The sequence below is a fragment of the Bemisia tabaci genome, chromosome 5 (genome assembly GCF_918797505.1).
Source record: "Bemisia tabaci chromosome 5, PGI_BMITA_v3".
In the NCBI taxonomy this organism is placed as follows: Eukaryota; Metazoa; Arthropoda; class Insecta; order Hemiptera; family Aleyrodidae; genus Bemisia; species Bemisia tabaci.
In genome coordinates, this window is record NC_092797.1 from 40,213,420 (window position 1) to 40,239,518 (window position 26,099).

Below are 26,099 nucleotides of genomic sequence, written 5' to 3' on the forward strand. Positions count from 1 at the left end.
AATCATTATTCGGAAAATTGACAATGTCGCGATGAATATCAGCTACAGTTCACGCCGTAGCTGTAGGGACAGCACACAACGCTGGAGTTAAGTTAGGTTGTAAAAGAAACAAGCAAAGCGCCCTTCGTTTTTGTCGAATGCGACGAACATTATACAAATTTCATTTTAACTCCTGGCGGACGCAACTATTCGGGCCCTACGGATGTCCGTGTTGCATACGTAGGGGCCTGAAGGCGTTTTGACTGTCTAGGCACTCACCACTTCACCGCGGCGCGGCGTCAACGGCGAGCTTTGTTGCGAGGATCTAGGATGGCAGAGCGCTTTCAATTCTTCATTTATACTACGAAAGATATCTCCTAGGTACGAATAGTTGTAAACACGTGTACTGCCGCACTAAGGAAGAACGCCGTATGAGCATTCGAGAGTTGCCAAATTTCTTCCAGTAAAATGTTAATTTTTCAGGAGAATTTTGAATGTTTTCCCTCGAAATTTTCAGATACTACAAATTAAATTGTGATTGAAATCCTGTAAAAAAAATTGTAGAAAAATACCCCCAAGATTTCCAGGAATTTCATATTTTACTGAAGGAAATTTGGCGACGCCTGAAGGCTCATACGGAGTTTTTCCTTAGCACGGCAGTGTAGGTTGTAAGTTCCTTCTGTGCCTCGGTTTTGATATCGTGATGTGCGAGTATGATTTGTAGAGCAAATCTTCCATGATTTATGTTTCAGGTTACGAAGTCTAGAAATGTCTCGGGAAGACTTCCCAACATCTCTAGTAATGGTTAACTCAGATAATAAACTCATTGGCCATTGTAAAATTTCTCCCGTACCAAATGTTTCCGACTCTTGTTTCGTAGAATCAGGTAATTTAAACTATCAAATTATATTACATCCTACCAGTTTGCTCACTTTGTCTGTAATTCTTTTCCAACGATCACTCGAGTGCTATTTCTATCCCAGTAGACTGATCGTTGAAATTGATAGACACAGCGATAGACAAAGAAGACGACGGGAAGAGGGAGCAATCCCAATGGTTCAAAGGTGTGTTTGTTATAGACTTAAGGAGAAAATGATAAGAGTAATTGAAGAATCTATCGTGGGTTGCCCCTAGTTAGTCTGTCACGTACCGCCTTTGGCCGTTGCGAACACTAGCTTCACAAATAGAATCCCTTTATTTTCTTTATTGTTCCTTTGTCTATCAGCTCGCAAGCAAGTAAAATAATTACCATAAGTATAAGTGTAAGCTGTAAGTGTAAGTTTGCTCATCTTAAGCTTTCAAAACGTAATTTTCCCATTCAATCGTCAGTCATGAAAATTATGAATGTTGCCTCGCATCTTTCCCTTTTGGATCTGACGTCTAATAATTGTTGTCGAAAAATGTTCATATTCACTACGGGCTGTGGTTAAGGTCCGTCACCTCTGTTCAAAAAGTAATCTTTCTAGCCGACTTTCTCACTATAGGCAGAGTCATAGAGTATATTTGACAAGCATTGGAAACGTATTTTTCTTGGAACTTATCCGTGATCGTTTTACAGGCAGGTACTATTTAGGTATAATTGATAACAGCACTCTAGTGATAAATCAGCGGTCACCTCCATTTAACGTGTAAACTATGAAAATGACACTTTCTGCACCTTATGTTTTAGAGCCTTTCAAAGTAGTAGATCGAGGTGAAGACGAGAGGTGCAGATTTCAAATTATACTAAAAATCATAGTTTGAAAAATTAAAACCAAAAAGGAATTCCTTCTCTTTTTTTAAACTCTTTGCCCGTGTGTTTCAGTTGTGATAGATAAAAGATGCCGCGGCAAAGGACTGGGGAAATTACTAATGATGAAAACTGAAAGCTACGTAATGACGTAAGTTTAATGTTTCAGATTTTTCCACTCAATAAATCATTATTTTGCTACACACTCGTCGGAAAATCCACCACTAATGGGCTCTTAAAAAGTATGTAAAAACTACATACAAGTAGCTTAAAATTCAGTATGAGGGTTTTTTTTTAAAGTATTGACCAGATTGTATAGAAAATATAGTCTGAAAATTCTTTGACGATACTTTAAAAAGAGATTGGCGAATATACAAGAGAAAGAATGTGAAAACATATATAATTTTCACTCAAAAAACAAAAGCAAATAAAAAGTATTCCGCTACCTCAATTTTTTTTAATTATAAAAAAAATTGGTTTAATTAAAAACAAATGGGGGAAAAAATTCTCATTGAGTAATGTCATGTTTCCGGCTTGAGATATCTGCAAAATTTTCGATCGAGAAGAAAGGTCGAACAAGTTACGGCGTGAAACACTTCCCAAGGAAACACAGGTTTTTAGGAGATGCACGGAGGAAAAGTCGGATAGAGACCAGACAAAACTGTCTGGCGACGTGTCGTTTCTATGACGAAGGAACGTAAACCTAATTCCTAAGTTCCAGAATTGACCCGAAGAATTGCTTTAACGAGTTTAACGCCTCGGCCCTCGAGCCTCGACGCGACTCTTACACGGCGCTTGGATACAACTATTCGCACTCGATGAATGGCCGTGTTGCATATTCGATAGATTGAAGGCGCAGTAGTTTTCATCGCACTCACTGTCACACACGTAGTGACTCCGCTGGATATCGCGAGGAGTTGCAGACTTCCTGTCCTACTTTATTTTCTAACTAGAAAAATACTCAACAACAATTCTTGAAAACTTTTATATTTTTTTCTCTCTGTTCAAAGTAAATTCTGTGAAAACTTCAAAAAATAATATCGATTTGTTCTTCTTCAAAACAATTAAGTAAATAAGAGACGAGACTTCTAAACACCGCAAATGAAATACGTAGCCTGGTAGTTTCACAGTCAGTATACACCACTTCGGTACAGAAGCAATAATTTCACTGAGAAAGCAATTAATTGCCACTTGGGGTCTCATGCAAATAGTTGACTGGTATTCTACTTTTTAGCTAATCCTCATCCCAAGTAGCATTTTTCAATGGAAAAATCGCGATATTTTGAAACTTGGTTGCCATTTTTTTACCATTTGTTGGCGGTAAAATCGCTAGGATCGTCAACATCTGAGCGACTATCCTCGATTTTGTCGCATTTTTCCTCTATAAAATTGCGTTCGATAAAATCGGAATTTTATCCCAATTTATCTCGATTTCTGTTCGATAAAATCGGAGTTTTATCTCAATTTATCACTATTTTTTTTTTTTTTTTCGATAAAATCCGAATTTTATCTCAATTTATCACGATTTTTTGTTCGATAATATTGCGTAAAATCGCGATTTTAGTGCAAATGTACACAATAAAATCGCAATTTATCGCGATTCTTATCCGAAAATATTGCAACTAATCGACGTCTATAAAATTGCGAGACATTTTCCGATCAAATCGCAACTTGTCGCGATCACTGCTCCTTGGAATGTAAAATAATAAAACCATACACCCATTTTCTCCGTTGTAAGTCCATGTCACACGGTTCTTTTTGCTCAAGTTCGCCCAATTTTTCTGCCGTAAATTCGTAAGTTTCACCCAATCTTGGCGTCGACAGCTTTGTTTGGAAAGCCCCGCACTGAAAAACAAGCAGTGAACTCCAACACAATGTGTTGATAAGGCGCGTCATTAACTCGCACATATCAACCCCTTTAGTTTTCATTTACAGAGATTTCAAAAAAGGCAAGCAGCACAACAAGAGAATTCACGATCCAACACTGCAAGGTCAACGACGCACCTTCACGAGACCGTGTATTGTGAATCTAGAAAGCTATTCGAACAAATTTAAGTTTTTTGATCTGCCTCAAGCAAAATCTTTTCAGATTCTTGAAGAAAAGTGCTACGGAAAAATTTAAGCGAAGAAAGGAAAAATTCTGTCGAACTCCTAGAAGATAAAGTCGATTTAAAGGTATTTTGGGGCTTATTTTGGGAGTTGATTTCGGTAATTTTCGTTGCGCGAATCGTGTTTTACGTGAAATTCTGGTCAAGAAACATGTATCAGAATGCCTAAAATCGTACCTTGTCTAGTGGTCCATTGTCTTAAATATGTCTTGATTTTGTTATTTTAAACGTCTTTTCATGCAAAGAAGCTCAACCATGCCCATGCTTTATTCATTCATGAATTGAAAGTAAGCAATCCACATCCCGAAAATCTACCGATTTGCCGTAAAAAATCGCAGAAACTTGATATACCAGGTCGATGTACCCACTCTTTGAATTTACCAATCAATTTAGTGAGTGCACGTATGTGAAAGTCAAAATGCTATAGTCATTTTGGGTGCATTCATTTTTCATGAAACAATTGTAAGTAATTTCAATCCCGAAAAACCATAAATTTTCCGTATAAAATAAAAAAAATCAAAATATGTCGACTCCCTGACGTGAAAATTAAATTCTACGTGTGAAAATACTTATGTATCGATATGCTGAACAGAATGCCCGCCTCTCCTCGTAATTTACAAACCGTTCCTATACTCATCTCAAAATTTTTCTCAGAGCTTTGTGTTATTATCAGCTTCCATTTAAACCCCGGTTTGATGGCCGAATCGGCTGCCCAAAAAGCAAGCCATTTTTGAAGGGCTCTATGAGAAATTCGTGATATTATCAGCTCTCAGGAAATCACTCCATGGGTAAAATTGCTGGTATAAATTTTCGAGTGCTTAAAATAATCGTATTCAAGAAACTAAGGCATTAAACTATGGAGTCAATTTCGTTTTAATAATATAACGGGATTTACTTGTCTTCAGGTCAAAACTCATACAAGAAAGCCCCTTGCAAGAGGCTAATTTTTTGTAATTTCACTCAATTTTTTCTCCTTTTTATAATTGAATTGCTTGTCAAATTCTGAGGTCAATCATATTAAATTGTAATTTATACATTTCTTTTTTCCCCCTTCATTTTATTTTTTGTTTGGAGAAGTTTTGTTGATTTCTTCGGATTTCGAATACTGTAACTTCTCTTCTAATTGGCCGATTTTTATGAATGAGACCTCTTTTAATTCGTGTTTTAACGGAAAGTAAGGAAAAAATTGCTAAAAACTCGCGAAACAATTTTTTTTTTTAAATTGGACGAATCCTAGCGTGACGGTGAAATGGTTAATGAAGCGTAAGTAATTGGGCGAGGGGCTGAGGATCCCGGCCTCGCTTGGCGACCGTCATTAGCCAAGTCTTTGTAAGTTTAATGCGATTAAAAGAGGTCATGGACTATATTTTACTAAATGGAAAAAATGGTTGTCTATTATCATTTTTGCATTTTAATCTTTGATATTTATGTGTAAGATGAGTATTCTATATAGATGCAAAAATTAAAACATAAATTGAGTTTAACAAATTTTATGTTAGAGTTATCCCATATTATTTAAATACCATTGAATTTTAGCTTACTTAAGTTGAGCTCAAATTCAGTTGCTTTTTCTGTTGTTTTTCGTATTGTTCGTCGAGACGCCGACGCAGTGATCAGGAGCGTGGGGAAGAGAGGGGTAAGTGGATTCCTGTATGAGCCACGTTTAGCTAATGGTCTAATGAGTCTCGAGGCTCATCACAGATTGCACTTACACTGAAAAAAAAGTAGTTAGCGTTGAGAACTAATTTGGTAAGTTCTCGCCAAGTAGAATCAAAATTAGGCTTCAGAACTAATTTATTGTACTGAAGCACCAATCAATTCGCTTCATACGCTGACTTGACTTTACTAGAGCGCGAACCAGAATTGGAAAACAGCACTAGCTGTAAAATTAGCGCTGTGGTAAGACAAATTCACCTTCGGGTCAAACTAATTCGCCCTCAACACTAACTGCCACATTGTCCGTTACATTTATTTAGTTTCGAAAAAGTGGCGTCGGTACAACAGCCTCAATCGCGTCAGCTCGTGAAAATCAATTAAAATGTGAAATTTCGGGCTCGTTTGACAATGTAAATACTCCCGGTATGATTTATAGTGTCCTCTCTTTCTTGAAAACGTTCGAAAGCAACATAAATAAACCTGTTAAGGTTAGAAATCGTCTGTTCGATTCAAAACGTAAACAAGCATGATATTCGTTGGAGTCGTCAATCTTCTGTATTAAATTGCGATTAAAGCGTTCCGCGTTCAGTTTATATTTTACGAAAATCTGTGAACTTACTGCTTACTTCTATAGTTCGTGTTCTCCCGTAATTTCAAAAGAATATCTCAAGTGTTCGGACGAGATATGTTTATTCAGTGTGAACATTCGCTACCGTTTCATGTGTGAGTGTGTGTCTCTCTAAAGGATAATTCTGTCTACTTGCACATACCTATGGGATATTCCTTTCCTCTGTCGTTCATTTGGAACCGGTCAGTTGATTTTTACCTCTCATCTTTTAAGAAATCTTCTTTTCCTGAAAGTATTGTCCAGTTATCATTCGCTAAGCCGTTTTCTCCTCTCTCAGTTTTGAGGTTAGGTTGACCCAACCCTACCGAATGCGAATTAGAGTAGCGGAATTAGTTCCCAGCACTAATAGTGGTTAGTGTACAGAAACCAAAAATCATGTGTGTCCAAATCACACAATATGAGTTAGTGTATAGAAACCATTTTTAGTCATCTGACGCTAACTCATTTTTTTCAGTGTACACAGATTGCACTATCATGAGTGGCGGTAGCCACCACCGGGCAAGTAACCTATCCTCCAACAATTGGCAACACAGCACAGCCCGGTCGAGGCAATGACACCATAGTTACACGAACTTGGCTTATTTGGGTTTTTCAGAGCACGGGTACCAACTTTTGAACAGTATAACCGAGGTTACAGATCTGTCAAAGCAACGTTTTGAACAAAACGGAGGAGTTAGATTCTCATTCCGAGAGTGCCGACCTGCTCAGCCATCCTCGAATCAATTCGCTTGATTCTGCTTATATATGCATATTTTAAATCAGCGCGTCGCATTCTTAGGCTTTTTTTAAAAAAACCAAGTAACGTAGACTCTTGGTATTCACTGCACATAAACTAGCGACCCCCAGAATGAGAAACAACTTTAAATCATAATTATTGATGGATAAATAAACTTTTTACACGCTTTGGAAAATCTCAAAAGTTCGCGGTAGTCACTTTTCGGTAAGGAACTAAGGGACTCGGTTATTGTATCGAGCAGGGTTCGAAACGATCGCAAAGGCGGTATACTACGTATACGCGCCAAAAAATCTCGGTGTATTTACTAAGAAAAAGATAAAATTACCAAGAATTCAGGGTTCTATTTGATCCCAGTTTTTTCTTGGTAAAATTACCATTTATGGAATTAGTAATTTTACCGAGAAATCTCAGTAAAATTATTGAACTTTCTCGGTAATTTTACCAGACCTTGGTAAAAACGCCATTATTTTTTATCGACGGTGGTAGAATTACTGAGATAAAATGGCAAAGTTACCAGGAATTGATTACCAAAAAAAGTGGTATTCTTGCCTGAAAAAACAGTAAAAATACCGGTTTTTAGGTAAGCTTACTAGTCTGTCTTGGTAAAATAACCAATAATTGGTAAAAAAAAGTGAGATGGTAAAGGTACCAACGGACCTTAGTAATAACGCCGAGAATTTTTTTTCAGTGCGAAGCTGGAATCCGGGGCCCACGATCTTTTAATTCCGTGGCTCGGGTTGAGTCGGTGGACGCGTAGCCAAGAACCGCGGGCGATCCGACCCGGGATATTTCGCGGTTGTGACAGTTGCACTCTTGACTCGCGCTCCGCGAGATGAAAGCGCATCTGGACGCGCGGCGCGCGGCATCCCGCCCGTGCGCGCGGATCCGAATTCCGCGGATGATCCCTTGATCGCGGGGGCTTTCAACATTTCAATCACTTCACACCTCTCATACTCTGCTATCCCCGCTTGACAAATTGTTTTTGGGCCTTGTTCTTACACTTGGAGCTTGTTTCACTCTTCTCATCCCCGGACCATCTCATCTGCGCGGCTTTAATGTGCTTTCCAATCTTTCCGATTGTTTAACTTTTTCCCGGAAAAGTGTGCCAATTTTTTTTTTTATTTTTTTTTTTTCTGGTCAGTTACATTTTTAAATAAATTTAAATGGCTAAAGTCGATAAATGCATTTAATGATTAAAAAATGCATACAAGTTATAATTTTAATTTATTTACAATTAAAATTTATATTTAAATGCATACATTGATAATACAATGTGTTTCAATCTTCGGATCCGTTTTATTTTTATTTTTTGAAAAAGAATGGACAAAATATACCCTCAAAAATACTGGTTTTTTTGTTGTTTTTGTTTTTGTTTTTTTTTTGTTTTTCTTTTGCGAACATCTCAAAATGAGCGGCAAAATTCTCGTTAAATGTCAGGAAAATTCGATGGTTTGCTCTTCTATTGAGAAGATTTAAAAAATAATCCGAGGTTTGCAACTGCGCAGTCGGCAGCATAGGTTCTCACATTTCGACTTTAGTTATAGATTTATATTTTAATCGGAAGGAAAAGTAGAAGATGAATAAGAAATGTACTTTAGAAGAAGAAGAAAAAAGAGGAAAGAGATGAAGAAATATGAATTCGTATTTCTAGTTTGATTTTGTCTCCTCTTCTCCATTCCCATCATTTGTCTGCTTCTAATTAATATTTCTCTTCTTCTTGCTCTGTTTCTTTTTCTTGTCTTTTTTGTCTCATCATCAGCTCTCCCAGTCTTGTCCTTTTTATTCATCCCTTTTTCTTCTTCCTCCTCACATTCTCCTTCTTTCACTTTCTCCTCTTATTTTCCTATTTTTCCTCCTCCTTTCTTTTTCCCCCCTCTTTTTCTCTGTCTGCCTCTGCTTCTCTATCCTCCGATGTTTAAGGCGTCCTCTTCGGACTCACGTTAGAATTCATGAGACCCGACTCCATCAGACTATGTACACACTGTTAAACATTTTGGAGTGAAACTCTGTGCCGGATTATAATATGTATAGCGCCCAAAACCCCGAGTAATATGAATGCGGAGTGGAATCTATATGCTCTTTACGGGGTGGCCTTACACCATTACGGAGCGGAGCCTACTCTTTTTGCGGAATCTGATACGCTTTTATGGCGCTAATTTCACCTCGCTTTCATATCACTCGGAGATTTTGGGCACTGTATAGACTCCAGCACCGAATTTCACTCCTCGATTTTTAACAGCACAGCAGACCAATTATTGAAATAGCCTTCATACACGCTGGCCTTGTCGATTTCCTTTGACAATTTTGCAGTCGTGAATGCATAGCTGAAGTGCGCTCCAGCAAGAAGTGTATTTAGCAAATGGGTGGTTTTTATACGAGGATTAAAAATAAACAAGTGGTACGAAACATAACAAAAGAATATGAAGTATGCAAAACGATAACCCGAGTATCGGAAGTTGGCTGTGTTGAAAACGTCTTCAAATGCGGCGCGATACCTCACGCATTCCGGAGAGTTCAAATAGTTCTATCATTGCGCCTTCGAAATGCGACGGAAGATTACAATTGAAATAGCCTCCATGCACGCTGGGTTTGTCGATTTCCATTAACATTTTTGCAGTCGTGAATGCATAGCTAAAATGCGCTCCAGCAAGAAGTGTCTTTAGCAAATGAGTAGTTTTTATAGGAGGATTGACAACAAACAAATGGTAGGAAATAAAACATAAATAGGACCTTTGCAAAACGATAATCCGGGTATCGGAACTTGGCTGTTTTGAAAACGCCTTCAAATGCGGCGTTATACCTCACGCATTCCGGAGAGTTCAAATAGTTGTATCATTTCGCCGTAAGAATGTAACGGAAGATTACAATTGAAATAGCCTCCATGCACGCTGGGCTTGTCGATTTCCTTTGACATTTTTGCAGTCGTGAATGCATAGCTGAAGTGCGCACCAGCTAGAATTGTATTTAGCAAATTGGTAGTTTTTATACGAGGATTAAAAATAAACAAGTGGTACGGAATATAACAAAAGAATATGAAGTATGCAAGACTATAATCCGAGTATCGGAACTTGGCTGTTTTGAAAACGCCTTTAAATGCGGCGTGATACCTCACGCACACCGGAGAGTTCAAATAGTTGTATCATTGCGCCGTAAGAATGTGACGGAAGATTACGATTGAAATAGCCTCCATGCACGCTGGGCTTGTCGATTTCCTTTGACATTTTTGCAGTCGTGAATGCATAGCTGAAGTGCGCTCCAGCTAGAATTGTACTTATCAAATGGGTGGTTTTTATACGAGGATTAAAAATAAGCAAGTGGTACGGAATATAACAAAACGATATGAAGTATGTAAAACTGTAATCCGAGTATTGGAACTTGGCTGTTTTCAAAACGCCTTCAAACGCGGAGTGATACCTCACGCATTCCGGAGAGTTCAAATAGTTGTATCATTGCGCCTTAGAAATGCGACGGAAGATTACAATTAAGGACACCGCACCAAGAACAGCCTATAGGCGTATAGGTCGTTATTTCGCCCATCTGCTTTTCGGATTCTACTTACCCTGGACTATGTTGTAGTAGCGATAGAATATAGTTAGGTAACGGCTCATGGTCGAAAAACCTTTTTTTTTCCGAGTTAAGTCTGGCCTCTGGATCGATGGGTGCAAGAACGACCTATAAACGGGCCTATAAACTTAAGGGCCTAAGGTGCTAGTTACCCCTTTCTTTACTCACTATCGATATATTCTTTCATTTTGCGTTAATCATGCGTGATTAAAATGATTTATACTTCATTTTGCCAGCAAAATGACTGTTGGGCGTAATAATGGCCGATAAACCGTTTTTTTAAATTAAATATATTAGAGTGTAAACCCAAAATGTATCGCAAAATCCACCCGGCATCCTTCAAAAGAAGGGCTAGGTCACCCAAAAACACCAAAACAGGGCACCTGCACAGAAAAGTCTGCGCAATACATCGAAAACAAAACTTTAAATACGTTTTTCTCAAAACGCGGTTTCCAGTTATAGACTGTTCTTGGTGCGGTGTTCTCAATTATTGTTGGAACTGATAGACAAAGCAATAGAGGAAGAAGAAATAGGGAGTATGGAGCGATCCTATTGGTTGAAATGGTTGGTTCTTACAGACTAAGGGAGAAAATGATGGACTAACCATAGGTCCTATCGTATAGGATCTCTCATGGGTTGCCGATAGTTCGTCTATTATCTACCTTCTTTGTCCACTAAAACCTCCCGTTTGACGCTTCCACCAATAGGATCTCTCAATATCCCCTCTGTCCTCTTCGTCTGTAGCTTTGTCTATCAATTTCAACCCCGCACTGAAAAAAAAAAATCTCGATGTATTTACTTAGAAAAGGGTAAAATTACCAAGAATTCAGGGTTCTATTTGATCCCAGTTTTTTCTTAGAAAATTACCATTTATGGAATTGGTAATTTTACCGAGAAATCTTGGTAAAATTATCGACTTTCTCGGTAATTTTACTGGACCCCGGTAAAAACGCCAATATTTTTCATCGACTGTGGTAGAATTACCGAGATAAAATGGCAAAGTTACCGGGAATTGATTACCAATAAAAGTGGTATTCTTACCTGAGAAAAACAGTAAAAATACCGGTTTTCAGGTAAGCTTACCAGTCTGTCTTGGTAAAATTACCAATAATTGGTAAAAAAAGTGAAATGGTAAAGGTACCAACGGACCTTGGTATAAAAACGCCGAGAATTTTTTTTCAGTCGCGACTGACCGGACGGAATCTTTTTCAGGTGCGGGAAATCAACGATCTACCTCTCGACGAAAGGGCAGGAGATCTTTTACACGAAGCTAGGATACGCCGTATGCGAGCCGGTCACCATCTACGGCACTTTCCAAAGGTCCTCGGACGACGAGCAAAGCAGATGCACCAGCCCTACCTCCGGCGTCGAGGCCGCGCCGGTCATCACCGTCCAGTTCAAAAAACCGCCCGTTCCGCCCCCGCCGCCGCCCTCGCGCAACTTCGGTAACAGGGGGGCCGATAAGACGTTCATGAAGAAAGTTCTCACGCCCTCGGAAACCACGTGAAACTTGTTCCTGTGGGTCTTGTTCCGGGTCGTTTCTTAAACACTTTTTCGAGGGTCGATAAAAAAATCGTCACCGAACATGTCGATGGTCAATGCTACCGAGCCAACGAAAACAAACCCAACAGATATTTGGATTGCATTCAGCAAAAAGGAACCAGCGCAATTCAGTGTTTACAAAATCGTGCGACTTCTTCTTTTCTTTTAAATACAGAATACATGTACGGTATTAAAATTTACAAAATTATTTTCCTATAAAATTAAAAAAAACATTTTGGTGGAAAGCAAAAATTATCCACTATTTTGGGTGATTTTTTTAGATAATTACGAATAATCAACATTTTTACAACACTGTTATAACGCTGATTCCTTTTTGCTTAATGCGATCCATTTGAACGTCACCAAAGTTCCACTGATAAAGTACGTAATTTAGAGGAAAGAAATACATATTTTCCTTCGAAATTTCCAGTTCCACTGTTAATAATAGGAAAATAATGTTCTCAAATCGAAGATAAGTCGAGTCTTATGACTGTCCATTTTCCTGGCAACTAAAGCAATTTATAGTCAATTAGAGTCTAAGCGAATTCCAATATAGTCAAATTTTACTCGAAAATGAGAGGTTAAGGTTGACTCGATTTATTTTTTGAATCTGAGAAGAGAGAATATAATTTTATCAACAGTGCAGGAAAAAATTGCGAGTAAAATTCTCTGAAATTCCACACAAAAAATATCGGATGAACTTCGGCGACGTCGAATTTAGATTTCTAAAAAATAGCGGAGAATGAAAAGAGGTCGGAACAAACACAATGTTTTAGTCGCACTTGCCGAGAAAAGCAAAGAAAAACTGGTCCAAAAAACATGTGAGCTCCGATAGTATGAGTTTAGAAAATCAGATGCTTTTCCGCTCTGAAAAAAGTAATTAGTATACCTACTCCAGATACTTAATTCTGATCTCTTTTGAGAATCTCCGAAAGGCAGTGAATGACCTTACGCGTTTTTTTTACGTCAATTCTGAAGTTTTTGAATACGTTTTCAAGTTAAAAGGGTTTAAGGAACGACCATTGGTGAAATTTTAAGACGATCTTTGAAACTTCTTTGACTTTTCGTTTCCTTTAAATTGTCGGTGGTAACGATAGTAGTGTCGTCCTTGTAATTATCGGAAATCGAACCATTGTGAGTCGTTAATGCCTCACAACCAACTTTAATCTATTGAAAGTCCTTTTCTTTTTTCTTTTTTAAAGTTGAGTAATTCCTCTATAATTTGTGCACCCTATTAAAGTGGACTGCACCCTCAAGAAGGAACTCAAACTCTCAAGATTGTTTCAAGATCCGTTTTGAAATCTCGGCCTAAGGATAAGACCCCTGAAAGGTTGTACTCTGTTTTTGTGATAAGCTAATGAAAAACGTCGCCCTAAAGTTAACTGATATTTATGGGGTTTTTTTCTCTTTCTTTTTTTTTCTTTGGCTGCTTCAACAATTTGCCTACTCACTAAATACTGTTTGTATTTTCTTAGTATCAATGACAGTTTTTTCTGTGTCATGAGAATGGGCGTTACTTGAGATTTTTGTTGAGGTCATCTCATTCAAAGATTTCCCCGACAAATTGGTAGGAAAATCTAAATTATCTTAATAAACGTTTTCATCCGCGTGTAATTAGCTGACGTAATATAGCGAGGGATGGAACATTCAAAATTGACCTATATGTACTTCTCACGGTCATAGAATGTCAAAAATTTCTGAAATCGCTTCTGCATTGTCCTCCCTGCTCCCCTTCTCCCATAGTTCATCGAGTGGCAGCTAACTTTACTGTCGTGTAGAAATTAGGGCTTTTAATTAGGCACTTGGGTTTTGCTTCTAAATTCACAGAATTAATGCAACTAATGGGTTTATTTTGCAGTCATTTATGATAAAATGTGTTTAATTTGCTCAGTTTTTAACAACTAATTTGCTTATTTATTTTTTTGTGTGTTTTCTATGGAATGATTTCTTTTTTTATAGCTACATGGGAACAAATACTTTGGTAGGCCGTCTGTTCGTGTTAATTTGTGTGTAAAAAATGGGCAGTATGCAGCTGTCCGAAATTTGATGGATCGAGGAAATTCTTTCACTTTTTCATAATATTCATGAATGAGTATAGCTGTTAAAACCTTGCAAGTCCATTTTCGGATGAGCCTGAGCCTGGATTGTTGAGTCGAATTACTTTAACCGATATTTCCTTATCGTAGCAATGATGTTTATTGATGAAAACTATCCGATAAAAAGTCAGCGCAATCAACCCGTTGATCACCGTAGAAATACCCCTACTTTATGAATGACTCATCAGATGATGGACCAATTCGTATTTGATGTTTGACGATCGAACATGTTCTTTTTGTCGTTCGGGTGTCAATGTTCTTTCCAGTATGTTTTCATACGCTTAACTTATACTACTCGTACCTACTCACTGAATTCCATACTGTGTAAAAGTTGTTTATTTTTGGAATGTTTTGTCAATGTGACTAATCTGTTTGTAAATAAAGAGAGCTATTTTTGATTATTACATCGCAGCGCTCTTTTTCTTCAACCGAAAACTCCATCCCGTGAAAACTCTAGTCAAGATTTCAAATTTTTATTAGGTACCTAATTTCTCAAAGTCATCCCATAAAATTTCGAGTTCCATAATGATTTAGGATACAAGAATTTTGGTGATTTGACCCTTTTAGACAACCTGGTCGTCGGACCGATTTTGGGCTTTTTGGTGTCGAGTTAGGCTCATTCATGCAATTCAAAGTTCCCGAACTTTCTAATTTCGATAGAACTATTTCAGTATTTTGTCGGGAACTTCAACTATTAAGACTAGCACCTCCCAATTTTCGGGGGGGGGAGGGGGCTTTGAGATGGGATTCGGATTCCCTGTGGGGTTGATTTCCTATTCGTTATCGCTTTTTCCGACCTGTAGCAATCGAGTCTGCATCAGGTGGTCTGGATCACCGTTTATGGTTTTTTAAAATACTTTCAAATCAGTTCAATAAAAATGTTTTGCGTTTCCGCCTCAAGCAGTTTCAGTGCAGCATTCTCAGCAAACGACAGAATTTTGAAAAAAATTTGAGGTAATAGAACGTCTGGGTCATCCTGCGTGGATTTTGAAAAACCAAAGATCTATGTAAAGAATGAATTTCAAATTTATTATGAGTAATATTTACATAATTGCAATTTTGTCGAAATACATTTTACCTAGATACACATCTGAAGAGTTTTACAAACTTACTGTACACTTAAAACTACGGTGAATTTTATACACTTACACTTCTTACAAACACAATCAATCATGGTTGAAAGTAACAACAATAGCACTGAAAATGAGAATTCCTGTCAGTTGGAGAGTTTGTCTCAAGTTTACATTTCAGCCTCAAATTTTCAAACTCTCTCGTTTAGGATGTGGAATTCAGATTAAGTTAATTGTAAGTACACTTTGATTCAGGGAAGACTTATCCTAACAACTTAATCGAAAATAATAATCGTGAACTATTAGACACCGTATACTTACATTTGATTTTCGTCCCTAAAAAATACAATTTTGCCGAAGAAAACTAAAGGAACTTGAAATGACGCGGTGGGATTTCTCTACTCTCAGTCAAATAAAGGCCGAAAGCTATAAAGATATTACGAGTATTAACGATGGCGCCTCACGTAAGAATATGTTGGGTTTACAATCATTACATTTTCTGAAATTTATTTGGCGTTCAGGCACCTTCAACATATAAAGTTATCGAGCTGTAATTCAGAAAATTTTTCCGATGATGCTCTCAATTGCTTTTCAAACTTGCGCTTCGTGCACAAACATCTCATTGGATATTTTTACACAAAAAAGTAGCAATTTAAGCTAGAGGGAATCACACATCTTTGTTCATCTACTGAAACCTACTGTAAAAGTAGTCTGTAGTTGTAACTCATGTCCTAATACTTGAAACATCGCATTTAGTTTGGTTGTGAACGAGAAGGGAAAATTGAAAGAAAAGTTCAGTATGAAATAATTGGTAGACAGAAAACCAATTAAGCAACTGAGATCTCGCATGAGCATAAAAGAATTACAACTTTCGACAGAGTTAAAAACAGTAAAAATGTACGTACTTTTATAGAGTACATTACAATGGCTGAAGTCGGGAAATGTGCATCTCCATTGTTAGCAACATCTCAAAATTACCAAGCACGTTTTATTTTTCACAAAAATATGACAAAATATTCTTTTTTAAAGTGTCTACAAATATTGTCAGATAAGTGAAAGAAAGTCACAGGAGGTCTCAAAAGAAACCATTGGTAGGTTTCTCGTTAAAAAAATAAAACTTGAAAGGAGCCTTGGAATGTCACGTGGATACACATTTTTTGACTTGAGTCATCCGTTATCTCACTGCACTTACTGTCATCGGACATGAGTCATTCTAACCTAATTTCAATCCTGCGGTGGTTGTCATTATAGTTGGCAAGTAACAGTGTTTTTCCCCCACTTAAATCCATATTGATATCGATACTATAAGAATCGATTGTTGCTTATACATTTAATTGGATGAGAAACAGCGTTGCCAACACATTTAAATGGATGAAAAACAGCGTTGCCAACTCGCAATAAAGTCCACTGTTTCAATATCGTGTTTAACATTTGAAATTGATGTGCGGCCTGGACAAGGTATTTACTTAAGGTTATGGCCAAGACCATGAGTAGAAAGATTGAGGGTGTGCTCTGGGTTGAGCGATGGTGGCGTTGTGGTGGTACCCCGAAGGAGCGGGGCTGATCGGGTTCAGATTGCTCAGCGATGGGGGACTGTTGCTCCTCGGGGGGCCTTGCACCGTGTTCAATGGTATTGTAGCCCATCCGGGGTTGGCGCTGGTGAGTGGTACCATGTCTGTTGACGAGGCCACCAGTGGTTCTGGCCCTGAGCCTCCATTTCCTGAAATCAGATAAAAACAATTGAGTCATACGCGTGTTTGATGCATAATGCACGGATGAAAGAATTTCATGCGTCGGACACGAAGTTCGGGTCGTCATCTCTGAAGTTTTCGGACCGCGCATTCGAAAACTTGTCATCCTATCCACCTGCCGAAAATCGGGTGACACATCTGTACTTTCCTCTGATAAAATACGAATTTATTGGGGAAATTGTACAATTTTTCTTCCAATTTTTCAGACTATTTTGTTCGCAATCTAATCTAAAAAGTCTGAAAATTTTAAGGAAAAATATACATAAATTTGGTCAAAAATACATGTTTTATCCGGGAGACTTTGGCAACTCTCGAATGTTCATACGGCGTTCTTCCTTAGCATGGCAGTGGTACCTCGGTTGAAACTTCCATGAAGTCAACCAAAGTACCTCATATCAGATGTGTGATCGCATTTAGGCAGTTGCACATTGAGTTTTTAGCTGCACGATCCAAAAACTTCAGAGATCCATAAGACCTAAACTTTGAATCCCTCATAAAAAGTTTTTTTTTTTTTTTTTTTTTTCTGTATGCGTACAAGGGCTTCCCAAAAATACGTAATAATCTTGGGATGGGCAAAGGTTTTCAATCTCGTCACGGTTCATCCACTGTCACGAGGAATCGGGTAAGGGTAAGAGGGGAGTAAAGTTTAAAGGACCTTATTATTGAGAAAGTAAGTACATGCATGCGTAAGCGATCGAAAATCCATCAGCCTTCACGTGGGAAAAATTATTGTTGCTCCTACAATTCATTATCATAGTCGACTCCTCTACACCCATGTCCCACCTGCTTCTTCAATTGTAGTGCGTTACAATGTTATTTTCACAGTAAAATGTTTTCAGTCCCGGTAAAAATACCGCATTGTAATGAAACGTTGTCATAAAAAAATTGTGTAAGAAGTAACATTGCAACTACGGCTATAATATGTATGTAACATGCATATTATAGGAAAAATGTTTAATTCAGAGCGGCCTCCGCACCGGCAAATTCCCTCGCTTCGTTTTTCAATTTTTCGTGAACGTAACCATTAAATACATCTACGAGAGGTCAATTTTCCAAAACTTTCCTTGGAGAGTTCTTTATACCCCCATTTTACTAGGAATACTCAGACTCTCTCCGAAAAAATAGAAAGCCAGACCAGTATTGGAAACTTTTTCTGGCTGCACCTATGTACTTCACACGCTATCGGTGCACTTTGGTGCCTTGTGTCAAAAGTTTCATTTAACGAAGAGCGATCTTAGCAAGACTTTCAGAAGTTGGAATGCCTTTTCCACATCCGCGATAACATACCTGGATGCTGTGCGACCAGAGCAAGGCTACTCGAAACGGGAGGAAGGTGATGTGTGGTGATCATGCCTCCCGGGCTTAGAGGATACGCATGGCTGGCAGTAGTGAGAAGTCCTGGCGAAACGTTTCCTATATGACTACCGGCCGTCGCAGAGCTCATCTGAATAACATCATAAATATTTCGTCAAAAAAAGCGAGAATCTCATCAGTGCGTAGTCAAAGGCAGGGTTAACCCCTCCTCGACCTCGAAAATAAGTTCGAATCGGTCATTTTCTCGTTTTTTTAAAAACTTTTTTCAGAACTTTCGTCTATTATCATCTCTCAGGACAATGTCCCACCTCAAGTATATCACTGTGACGAAATCTCTCAGACGGCTTAACGAGAAGATCTACAACAATATCCGTGACGGTAAAATTGGAACTTGTACTCATTATTATAAGAAAGGCTGATCTTAAGATGGAAGCTGTCTGTTTAAAAACTAATTTTCAAAAACATTGTTTCTTAACCGACTTAATGTAAGTATAGTGGTGCGAATTGATTTGCCTTTTTAATTCTCTGATGGCGCTGTTTTTGTGACACAGGATGCCTCAATAATAGAAATTAGAAGGAAAACTCACCGATGAAGAAAGTAAGGTGGTAGAAGCACTGTTGGGATAAGCTGCGGCCGAGAGTCCAATGTAAGGGCTAGGGCTGCTCGGAGGCCTTTGGTCCAGATGTGGTTCTGAGCTCATGACATGGTGCGCATATAAACCACCGTGTTCGGATACTAAATGGAAAATTAATAAAAAATTGAATTAGCACAAGTATACCAGGACATATAATTCAGTGGCATATGAAAAGGAAAAATCCATTAAAAAATCTGACATTATGGGTCCGATATCAGAGTAATTTTATGCAAAATTTACGAACGCCAATCTTTTCACGAGAGTCATTTAAGTATGCTCTAAAGCTTCTACTATTTCAATCCACAATCTATGAGGTGTGACTTGTCTGAATTTTCTCGCTCATTCCGAAAAAACTCAGACAAGAAACATCCAGTGACAAATACTGCGGTCAGAAGTTGTCGTCGGAGCGTGATTCTCCTTCATTTTATGGGGTAGGCAAAATCGATCCTACGTATCGAAATGGTCGCATTTTTTGACATTGACTTGATGTACCGTGTTTTCACGAGGCTCCTAAATATTACTTTTAATGAGAACACGTCAATGCAATATTTTTTGCCAGTATACCAACAAGGGATCCGGAAGGGGATTAAAGAGGGTTAAGTCGAAAAAGTGCACCCTTAATCACGTCTCCGCAAATTTCAGTCTATTTTTCATTTCTTTAAAAGAAAATAGCCCGACGGATTTCCTAAAATTTTCAGTGAAATTTCTTCCCTCATTTAAAAGTATTTCTTCTCATCTCTAATTTTCTGGGCATATTCACAGAAATGTTTAGTAAATATTCTTATTATTTTGGTCCAACCAAATGCAGCTTTTGAACATCGCATCGCATCGCACCGAAGATGCGCGTTTTTCGACCTTAATAACCAATGGCGAAAATTCGATTTAAGGGTATTAGGATGCAATTTCTAAATCTATTTTTTTTTTTTTTTTTAAATTTATAAGGCAAGAGGAGGTCTATCGCAAGCGCGAAGCGCTTCCGGGAATTGGGCCGCGCAGCAACCCTGGGGCAGACCCCATAGTGAAACTAAAAATGGGAAAAAATTACGAGGTGGAGAATCCGTCTTTTCAACAATAATTTACAGAACCGGGCGATATTGTGTTTCAAATCATAACGACTCGATTTTCAATTTTCGTTGTTTTTTCTTACCCTGCGTTAAAGTCTCCTAAGTGAAGGTCACTCTTTCTTACCTTGCGGAGTTGGTGTGTAAGTTGGTTCAGGCATTTGTTGGGACATCATATAAGTTGGGGTGGACCCGCTGTTGGTTGGATAGCTCATTGACAATCCCACAGAGTTATAACTATTGGTAGAGCTACTTGATATTTGCTTGCGTAAACGGGCTCGACGATTGCTAAACCAAACCTAAAAACAAAAATATTAAGAATGTGTCATTACATTTATAAATATAAAAGCATACATTCAGTTGTTTATTTCGATTTTCAGTGCAACGCATATTTACTACGGTTACTGCGGCGTGAATCCTGAACAATTACAGTCCACGGCAAACGGGGACATAGTGCTAAAAAAGCAAGAGATCTAAATATTGGTAACATGCACCAAGAAAGGTTTGGCAAATATTCTCGTTTCCAAAAATTTCCAAAATGTTTAAACCAACCCGGAGTTATGACAGTTTGAAATAGGGTGTCCGGAGTACATGATTCGAAGAAGAAGCTATTAAACGGTTTGAATCCGCCGTTTTCGTGGCTCTGAACCGTGTTGAATTAAACCAAAAAGGAACCAAGTCGCTCTTTGAAAAATAATGAGGAAGAGGCAGACATGAACTTAACTAGCCGAGTATTTTTCTTCAAAAAATGTAAGTCGAGAACCAATTAATATTTTTAATGTGAAAACAGCATATCATAATTTTGGGACTGAAACTGGGTCCTCGACCCAGAGTATCGGACAGATTCGGAAGCCTTTATTGTGGGAGGGAGTCCATTCGTCAAGGGCAGTGTAAATCTGTCAAAGGGGCGGGTGTTGCAAATCGGAAATATGCCGTGAAACACGTTTCTAATCGTGTAAATTGCGGTAAAAAACGAGCCTACGTTCCGCCCTTAAACAGCGTGCGAAACCTTTGGTTCCAGCCCCTTTGACCGCAATTCTCAACCTAGATCCAAGTCACTGTCACTCTTTAAAATATACAGAAATGTCAAAATAATGCCCTCAGTAGTAAATGTGTCCGGCGGTGCGTGAGGTCAAAAAGTGAGGGAGAAGTATTTGAATAATCGATGATATCACTTCCCATTTCGGTTTTTGTTTCTGACTAAACTTTTCACTTCTCGGTATAGCAATAGGCACAAATGAATAAACATTTTTCAGCATTAATTTTCAATGGGGTGAGCCCTCTCAAAAAAGGGCCTTTACAGGCCAATTTCCTGAGGGTCTGAGAATTTCACAGAGACGATGCTGTGACTGAAATTAACCCTAAACGTTAGACAGTCCCGCAGTAAAAATTATCGTTTGAATTTAGAGTTATAGTTTTGGCGCCGCAATCTGGCAGAGTTTACATTTCTTATCATTTTGTCTTTGTGTATCCTAAAAATTTAAACTTTGCGAAGCTTTGAAACTGGAAATAGCCCTGATTTCAAAGCACAGCGATGGTAAAACAATCATACCACAGATCTCAATTGTGGCGTTTAAAAATTTCCGCTCTTATTGTATTTTTTAAAAGGATGCTGCGCCATTTTTTGGGGGAAAATTTTCAGAGAATTTCCTCGGGAGAATGAGGAAAAATCAAACGTAATTTTGCGTGAGAACAAAAACTGGGTCTTCAAAGAAAATAAAATGTGACAGGCGACTGTAACGTCAAACCACGTGGTTTAGTAGTTCCACCATCGATGAATTTCAACGGGAATTTTACTGATTGCAAGATCTCAATTTCTTCATCATAAGAATATAATTAAAAGCCCCGTGTTCTCTCAAAATCTACCCTTTGTAGGGGAGCCTCATTGGTACAATAATCAGAGTCTCTTAACAAAATATAAGTGATCTTCATTTTATTCACGCAATGAATTTTTTTTTTATATCATCAATGACTTACTTGTATCCTGGCTTCCGTGAGTTTGGTGCGTTGCGCTAGTTCTTCTCTAGTGTAAATATCTGGATATTGGGTTCTTTCAAAGGCCCTCTCCAGTTCGTCCAGCTGTTGAGCTGTGAACGTAGTTCGACTCCGCCTTTGCTTCCTCTTCAACGGGATCCCAGGCTCGGATTCAATGTCCGAACCATCGCTCACCTTGTCTGCAATCAGAAACAACCAAAGACATTGAAAATTGGCCAGAAAGCATATCTATAGTTCTGCAAAATTCTACCACTTGTTTTAATAAAAATCATTCATCAACATTTAAGAGCCCCCTCATGGCTGCCACGCTGACGCTGCCCAACCCTGGACAAATTCTGTGAGACCACCTCAAGGAAATTAAGATACTTATATTAGGTCACGCTTTGATTTGTAGATTGGAGAGACATTCGGAGATTATCACGTGCCAGTAGTCGAAAAATCACGTGGTGTAGGTACCGCTGTATTACTCTATGATTAAAACGAACAATTTGGGGGTTGGAGAGCTTTCACTTGAAAAAAAGGGTGAAACCCACGCCCGTGCATATGGGTATTGGTGTTTGCCTTTGGACACTACGATCAGCGCCAAATGATAATGAAGGCATTGTCAATAGAGACTGAGATCAGTACAAATAACGCTAATGTTTGTTTGATCAGTGTGATGAAACCGATCAAACCGACGTTAGCAACATTTACACTGCTCTCAGTCTTAACAATTGACATCGGTTTAATTTCTATGCAACAATTTTAAGCTATCAAGACTGCATCTCGGAAAAAGAACCACATTTCCCGACCCGTTGATTAAAGCACCTATCAGCATGGACAAATCGATGTCATAACATAATGATGAAATAACATAACATCGTCGTCTCTTTGACGTTCGGGAGTATCTCTATGTTCACGTGAGCCCCGGAAAGCTTCCAGTGGCGTGGCGTGTTTTGCAATATATCGATTGATTTGCCATTTAAACCTATGAAAAAAGATCGATAAACAGGGTGTTCGCAACGAACACCTTAATAATCGATTCTTTACCATAGGTTCAAATGAGGAAATATCGGTAATCGAACGTTCACGCCTCGCCACTGCAAGCTTTCCGCGGCTCACGTGAACATAGAGATACGCCCGAACGTCAAAGGAGCGACGGTATGCTGTTCTGTACTGAAGTGCAAAAAAAAACTTAGTTATTTCATGCGTAATGACAATCTAGAGTAGTGCACTGAGAAAAAAAGTTCGGTAAATCCGAACTAGTTTGGTTCATATGGAACCAAGATTTTGTTCGGTACACACGACCGAATTATTTGGTCTGCTCAGCCGAACTTTTCGGTCCACTGCGGGTCGATTATTGAATCGTTATCGAATGATCCGATCGATAAATCCCTATCTTAGCAATGCTTTTTATCGATAAGGTCGTTCGATATCGATTCAACAATCGAGCCGCAGAACCGAACTGTAAGAATTTATTATGGTTCGGTTGCACAAACGAACAATTCGTTGCAGACCGAATAATTCGGTTGTGTGTACCGAACAAAATCGTGGTTCCATATGATCCAAACTAGTTCGGATTTACCGAACTTTTTTTCTCAGTGTGCGTAGTGCCACCCTCAACGCAGATGATTGAGGAAAACTGTAGAACCACATCTTACACGTCCCTCCGAGGGAGTGCGCACCGCATCGTGGGAACTCGAGAACTCGGTCCAATCCTCATGGCGGCCTCCGACGTGTTCCCAACGTCGGAAACATTACGTTCTTCGTCGATGGTGGTATCTGAATCAATAGGTGTTAAAACCGCGTATGTTCGTTGTTCGGTGAGCCCTGTAAGGCACGCAGTCTTACGGGACTCGGGGCTCAGCAGAAAATAGACTCGATAGGTTTCAACATCGACCGATTCATCTACCTCGCGTTTCCGGGCGGCTCGAGCTTGCTGCCGCGCTGAGGAAGAACGCCGTATGAGCACTCCAACGTTGCCAACTTCCCCCCGATAAAATATTTATTTTTGAGAAAAGTTATGAATATTTGTCCTTAAAATTTTCAGGTTATTTAGTTTATATTACGCATTAAATTTTGTGCAAAGTTGGCGATAAAATATTCACAATTTCTCCGCAAAATGTGTGTTTTATTGAAGGAAATTTGGCAACGTCTGAAGGCTCTTAGGACGCTCTTGCTCAAGACGGCGGCGTATTTTTCTGTTCTACGCTGCGTGCAACGCTCCAGAGGTTCGAGCCGGGGCACGAAGGAGGGAGAGAGGGTTGGAGAAGTGAGAGTGCAAGCGAAATAAATGAAGCATTACGGGCAGCGAATCGAGTGGATTTGCGAACGACGTGAGCGAGAGACACTCCAGGTCTGCCACGTCGACGTTGGCCGTCGGCGGAGACCTGCATCAGCTCAAAGAGCCTCTTTTCCTCTCTTTTTACGACCGGAGTCGGGGCGAAGGTCGCCCGTCGACTCTTCCCGCACGATGACCTGCGAAACCCGGTCCGCGAAACTTGAACGAGAGTACCTGTTTACGGGAGAGTATTGCCATATCTGTGCCGCCCTCTGATTGGTTCATCAGTTTTAGGTTATCATGCAAGGAGAAAAAAACCTCGTGCGTTGGACCCGAAGTTAAGGTCATATGGATCTCTGAAGTTTTCAGATTGAGCATCTGAACACTTAAGGTCTAGCTGTCGAGGTTCGGATCACACATCTGAAACTTCAGTTCTTACATCTGAAACTTCAGTTCTTACATCTGAAGTACTTCAGATGCAAGAACCTAAGTTTTTCGGATGTGAAAACCGAAGTACTTCAGATGTAAGAACTGAAGTTTCAGATGTGTGATCCAAACCTCAGCAGCTGGACCTTTAGTGTTCAATCTGAAAACTTCAGAGATCCATATGACCTAAACTTCGGGTCCCACGCACGAAGTTTTTTTCTCCTTGTGGAGCTCCAAAGTTGGCCCGATGTAAACAAACCCGACCCAGAGGAACGCTCATTATCGGCTGAGAAATGAATGAAATTCACACTCAAATATTAATTTTCTGCAAAAATATCCATCAATGTTCGATCACGCCAATAACTCGAGGAGTGGAAGGTCAGCAAGGCTTCTGGTGAATTATTTTATGAATAAGATAGGATTTTAGCAACTTTAAGCGTTTAACAAACAAAATTGCGTTTACCAAGCATAACATTCTTGCCACGATTTCGCCTTGCATATATCTTCACAAAGTTTCCGCGAATATAAATGCTACACATTTTTGCCGATAACGCGTCCAAAAATAATAGAAGTGCTTGGTAAACACCGTCGCATGCGAAGATATGATTAGTAGGTAAGAGTTTAATACATACATGCATACCTTTCCAGATTTTAACGAAAAATTTAAACGGATGTTAAATGGAAAATACTATTAGATTCAGACGAGAGAAAGCCGTAAAAACAAGCCGCTATTGTATCACATTTTAATTGATGTCTAATGCCTCTAAATGAACACTTTCCTCACTTTCCATTTGTAAGGAGGGTCATGTCATCACAGACTCGCAGACAGTGCAATGTCATAGCATAAACTGTCATCCCAATAGGAAAAACTCCATGTGCTATGATTTTGTCAGGAGCGACTTTAGGACGCAACTATTCGTGTTCAGGGGATGTCTGTGTTGCATGTACACAAATTGCAGGCGCTTCGATTTCCTTAATAGCAATGACTGACTGATTGCAGTTAGTCGTGCTCAAGCTAAGTACGAGCATTACTTGCAATCTCAATAAACGCCACCGTATTTTGACCGAATCAGTTATGCTTTATTTCGAATGCACTTTACTTTGCTCCACACGAAAGCATGTTATAAGCAACGTCCAGATAAATTCACTGCCAAGAATGGAAGCTCTAGTACGTTATTACTTATTGTATGAGCTGCTGTTAATTTTTCGCTGAGAATTGCTTTCTGATTTATCAATTGTACAACTTTTTGATATTTTATGAGATGAAAGTTGTAACGTAGGGATGTAGGTATTTTTCAAAGGAAGAAAAAAAGAAAAAAATCCATAGAAACTTCAGATTTTGTTCTACCCTTACACTTTCATCCCAACACTTTTAAATTCATATTTATTGTCCTTATTCTTGTACAAAAAATTAAAAATAGAGACGTTTTATCACGTCAAATTTAATTCGATCGGCTAATGATACCGTCAATCTATAGTGTCAATCAGCGCACTGCAGTTTCTGCAAACTTCGTAAATTTTTTATTCAATTAGGGTTTTGTGGTAACTC

At 38.8% G+C, this 26,099-nt stretch overlaps 2 protein-coding genes across 4 annotated transcripts in view; one reads left to right on the plus strand and one right to left on the minus strand.

Moving 5' to 3' along the window:
* Positions 1-709: 709 nt before the first annotated feature.
* Naa80 (N-alpha-acetyltransferase 80) lies at positions 710-14,442 on the plus strand. The gene is made up of 3 exons (XM_072300712.1): positions 710-865; positions 1,784-1,859; positions 11,613-14,442. The coding sequence occupies exons 1-3, from the start codon at positions 748-750 to the stop codon at positions 11,905-11,907; spliced, it is 489 nt and encodes a 162-aa protein (XP_072156813.1). The 5' UTR covers positions 710-747; the 3' UTR covers positions 11,908-14,442.
* A 604-nt stretch (positions 14,443-15,046) lies between these two features.
* Positions 15,047-26,099, minus strand: part of LOC109040873 (paired box protein Pax-7) — a 36,078-nt gene continuing 25,025 nt past the window's right edge. For 2 of the 3 annotated variants that reach the window (XM_019056970.2, XM_019056971.2), the window contains 5 exons: positions 21,847-22,043; positions 19,997-20,168; positions 18,761-18,909; positions 18,147-18,303; positions 15,047-16,828 (listed from right to left, as the gene is read on the minus strand). In XM_019056970.2, coding sequence (XP_018912515.1) covers positions 16,581-16,828; positions 18,147-18,303; positions 18,761-18,909; positions 19,997-20,168; positions 21,847-22,043 — 923 coding nt within the window. In that variant the 3' untranslated portion in view covers positions 15,047-16,580. The remainder of the gene's footprint in view (positions 16,829-18,146; positions 18,304-18,760; positions 18,910-19,996; positions 20,169-21,846; positions 22,044-26,099) is intronic. The other variant, XM_019056972.2, reaches the window with a different exon arrangement.

Bases quoted from the DNA above. Each gene is read 5' to 3' on its own strand.
- Naa80 (XM_072300712.1), top strand. From the start codon at position 748: ATGTCTCGGGAAGACTTCCCAACATCTCTAGTAATGGTTAACTCAGAT. The intron at 866-1,783 runs GTAATTTAAACT...CGTGTGTTTCAG, and splicing joins CTCTTGTTTCGTAGAATCAG to TTGTGATAGATAAAAGATGC. The intron at 1,860-11,612 runs GTAAGTTTAATG...AATCTTTTTCAG, and splicing joins ACTGAAAGCTACGTAATGAC to GTGCGGGAAATCAACGATCT.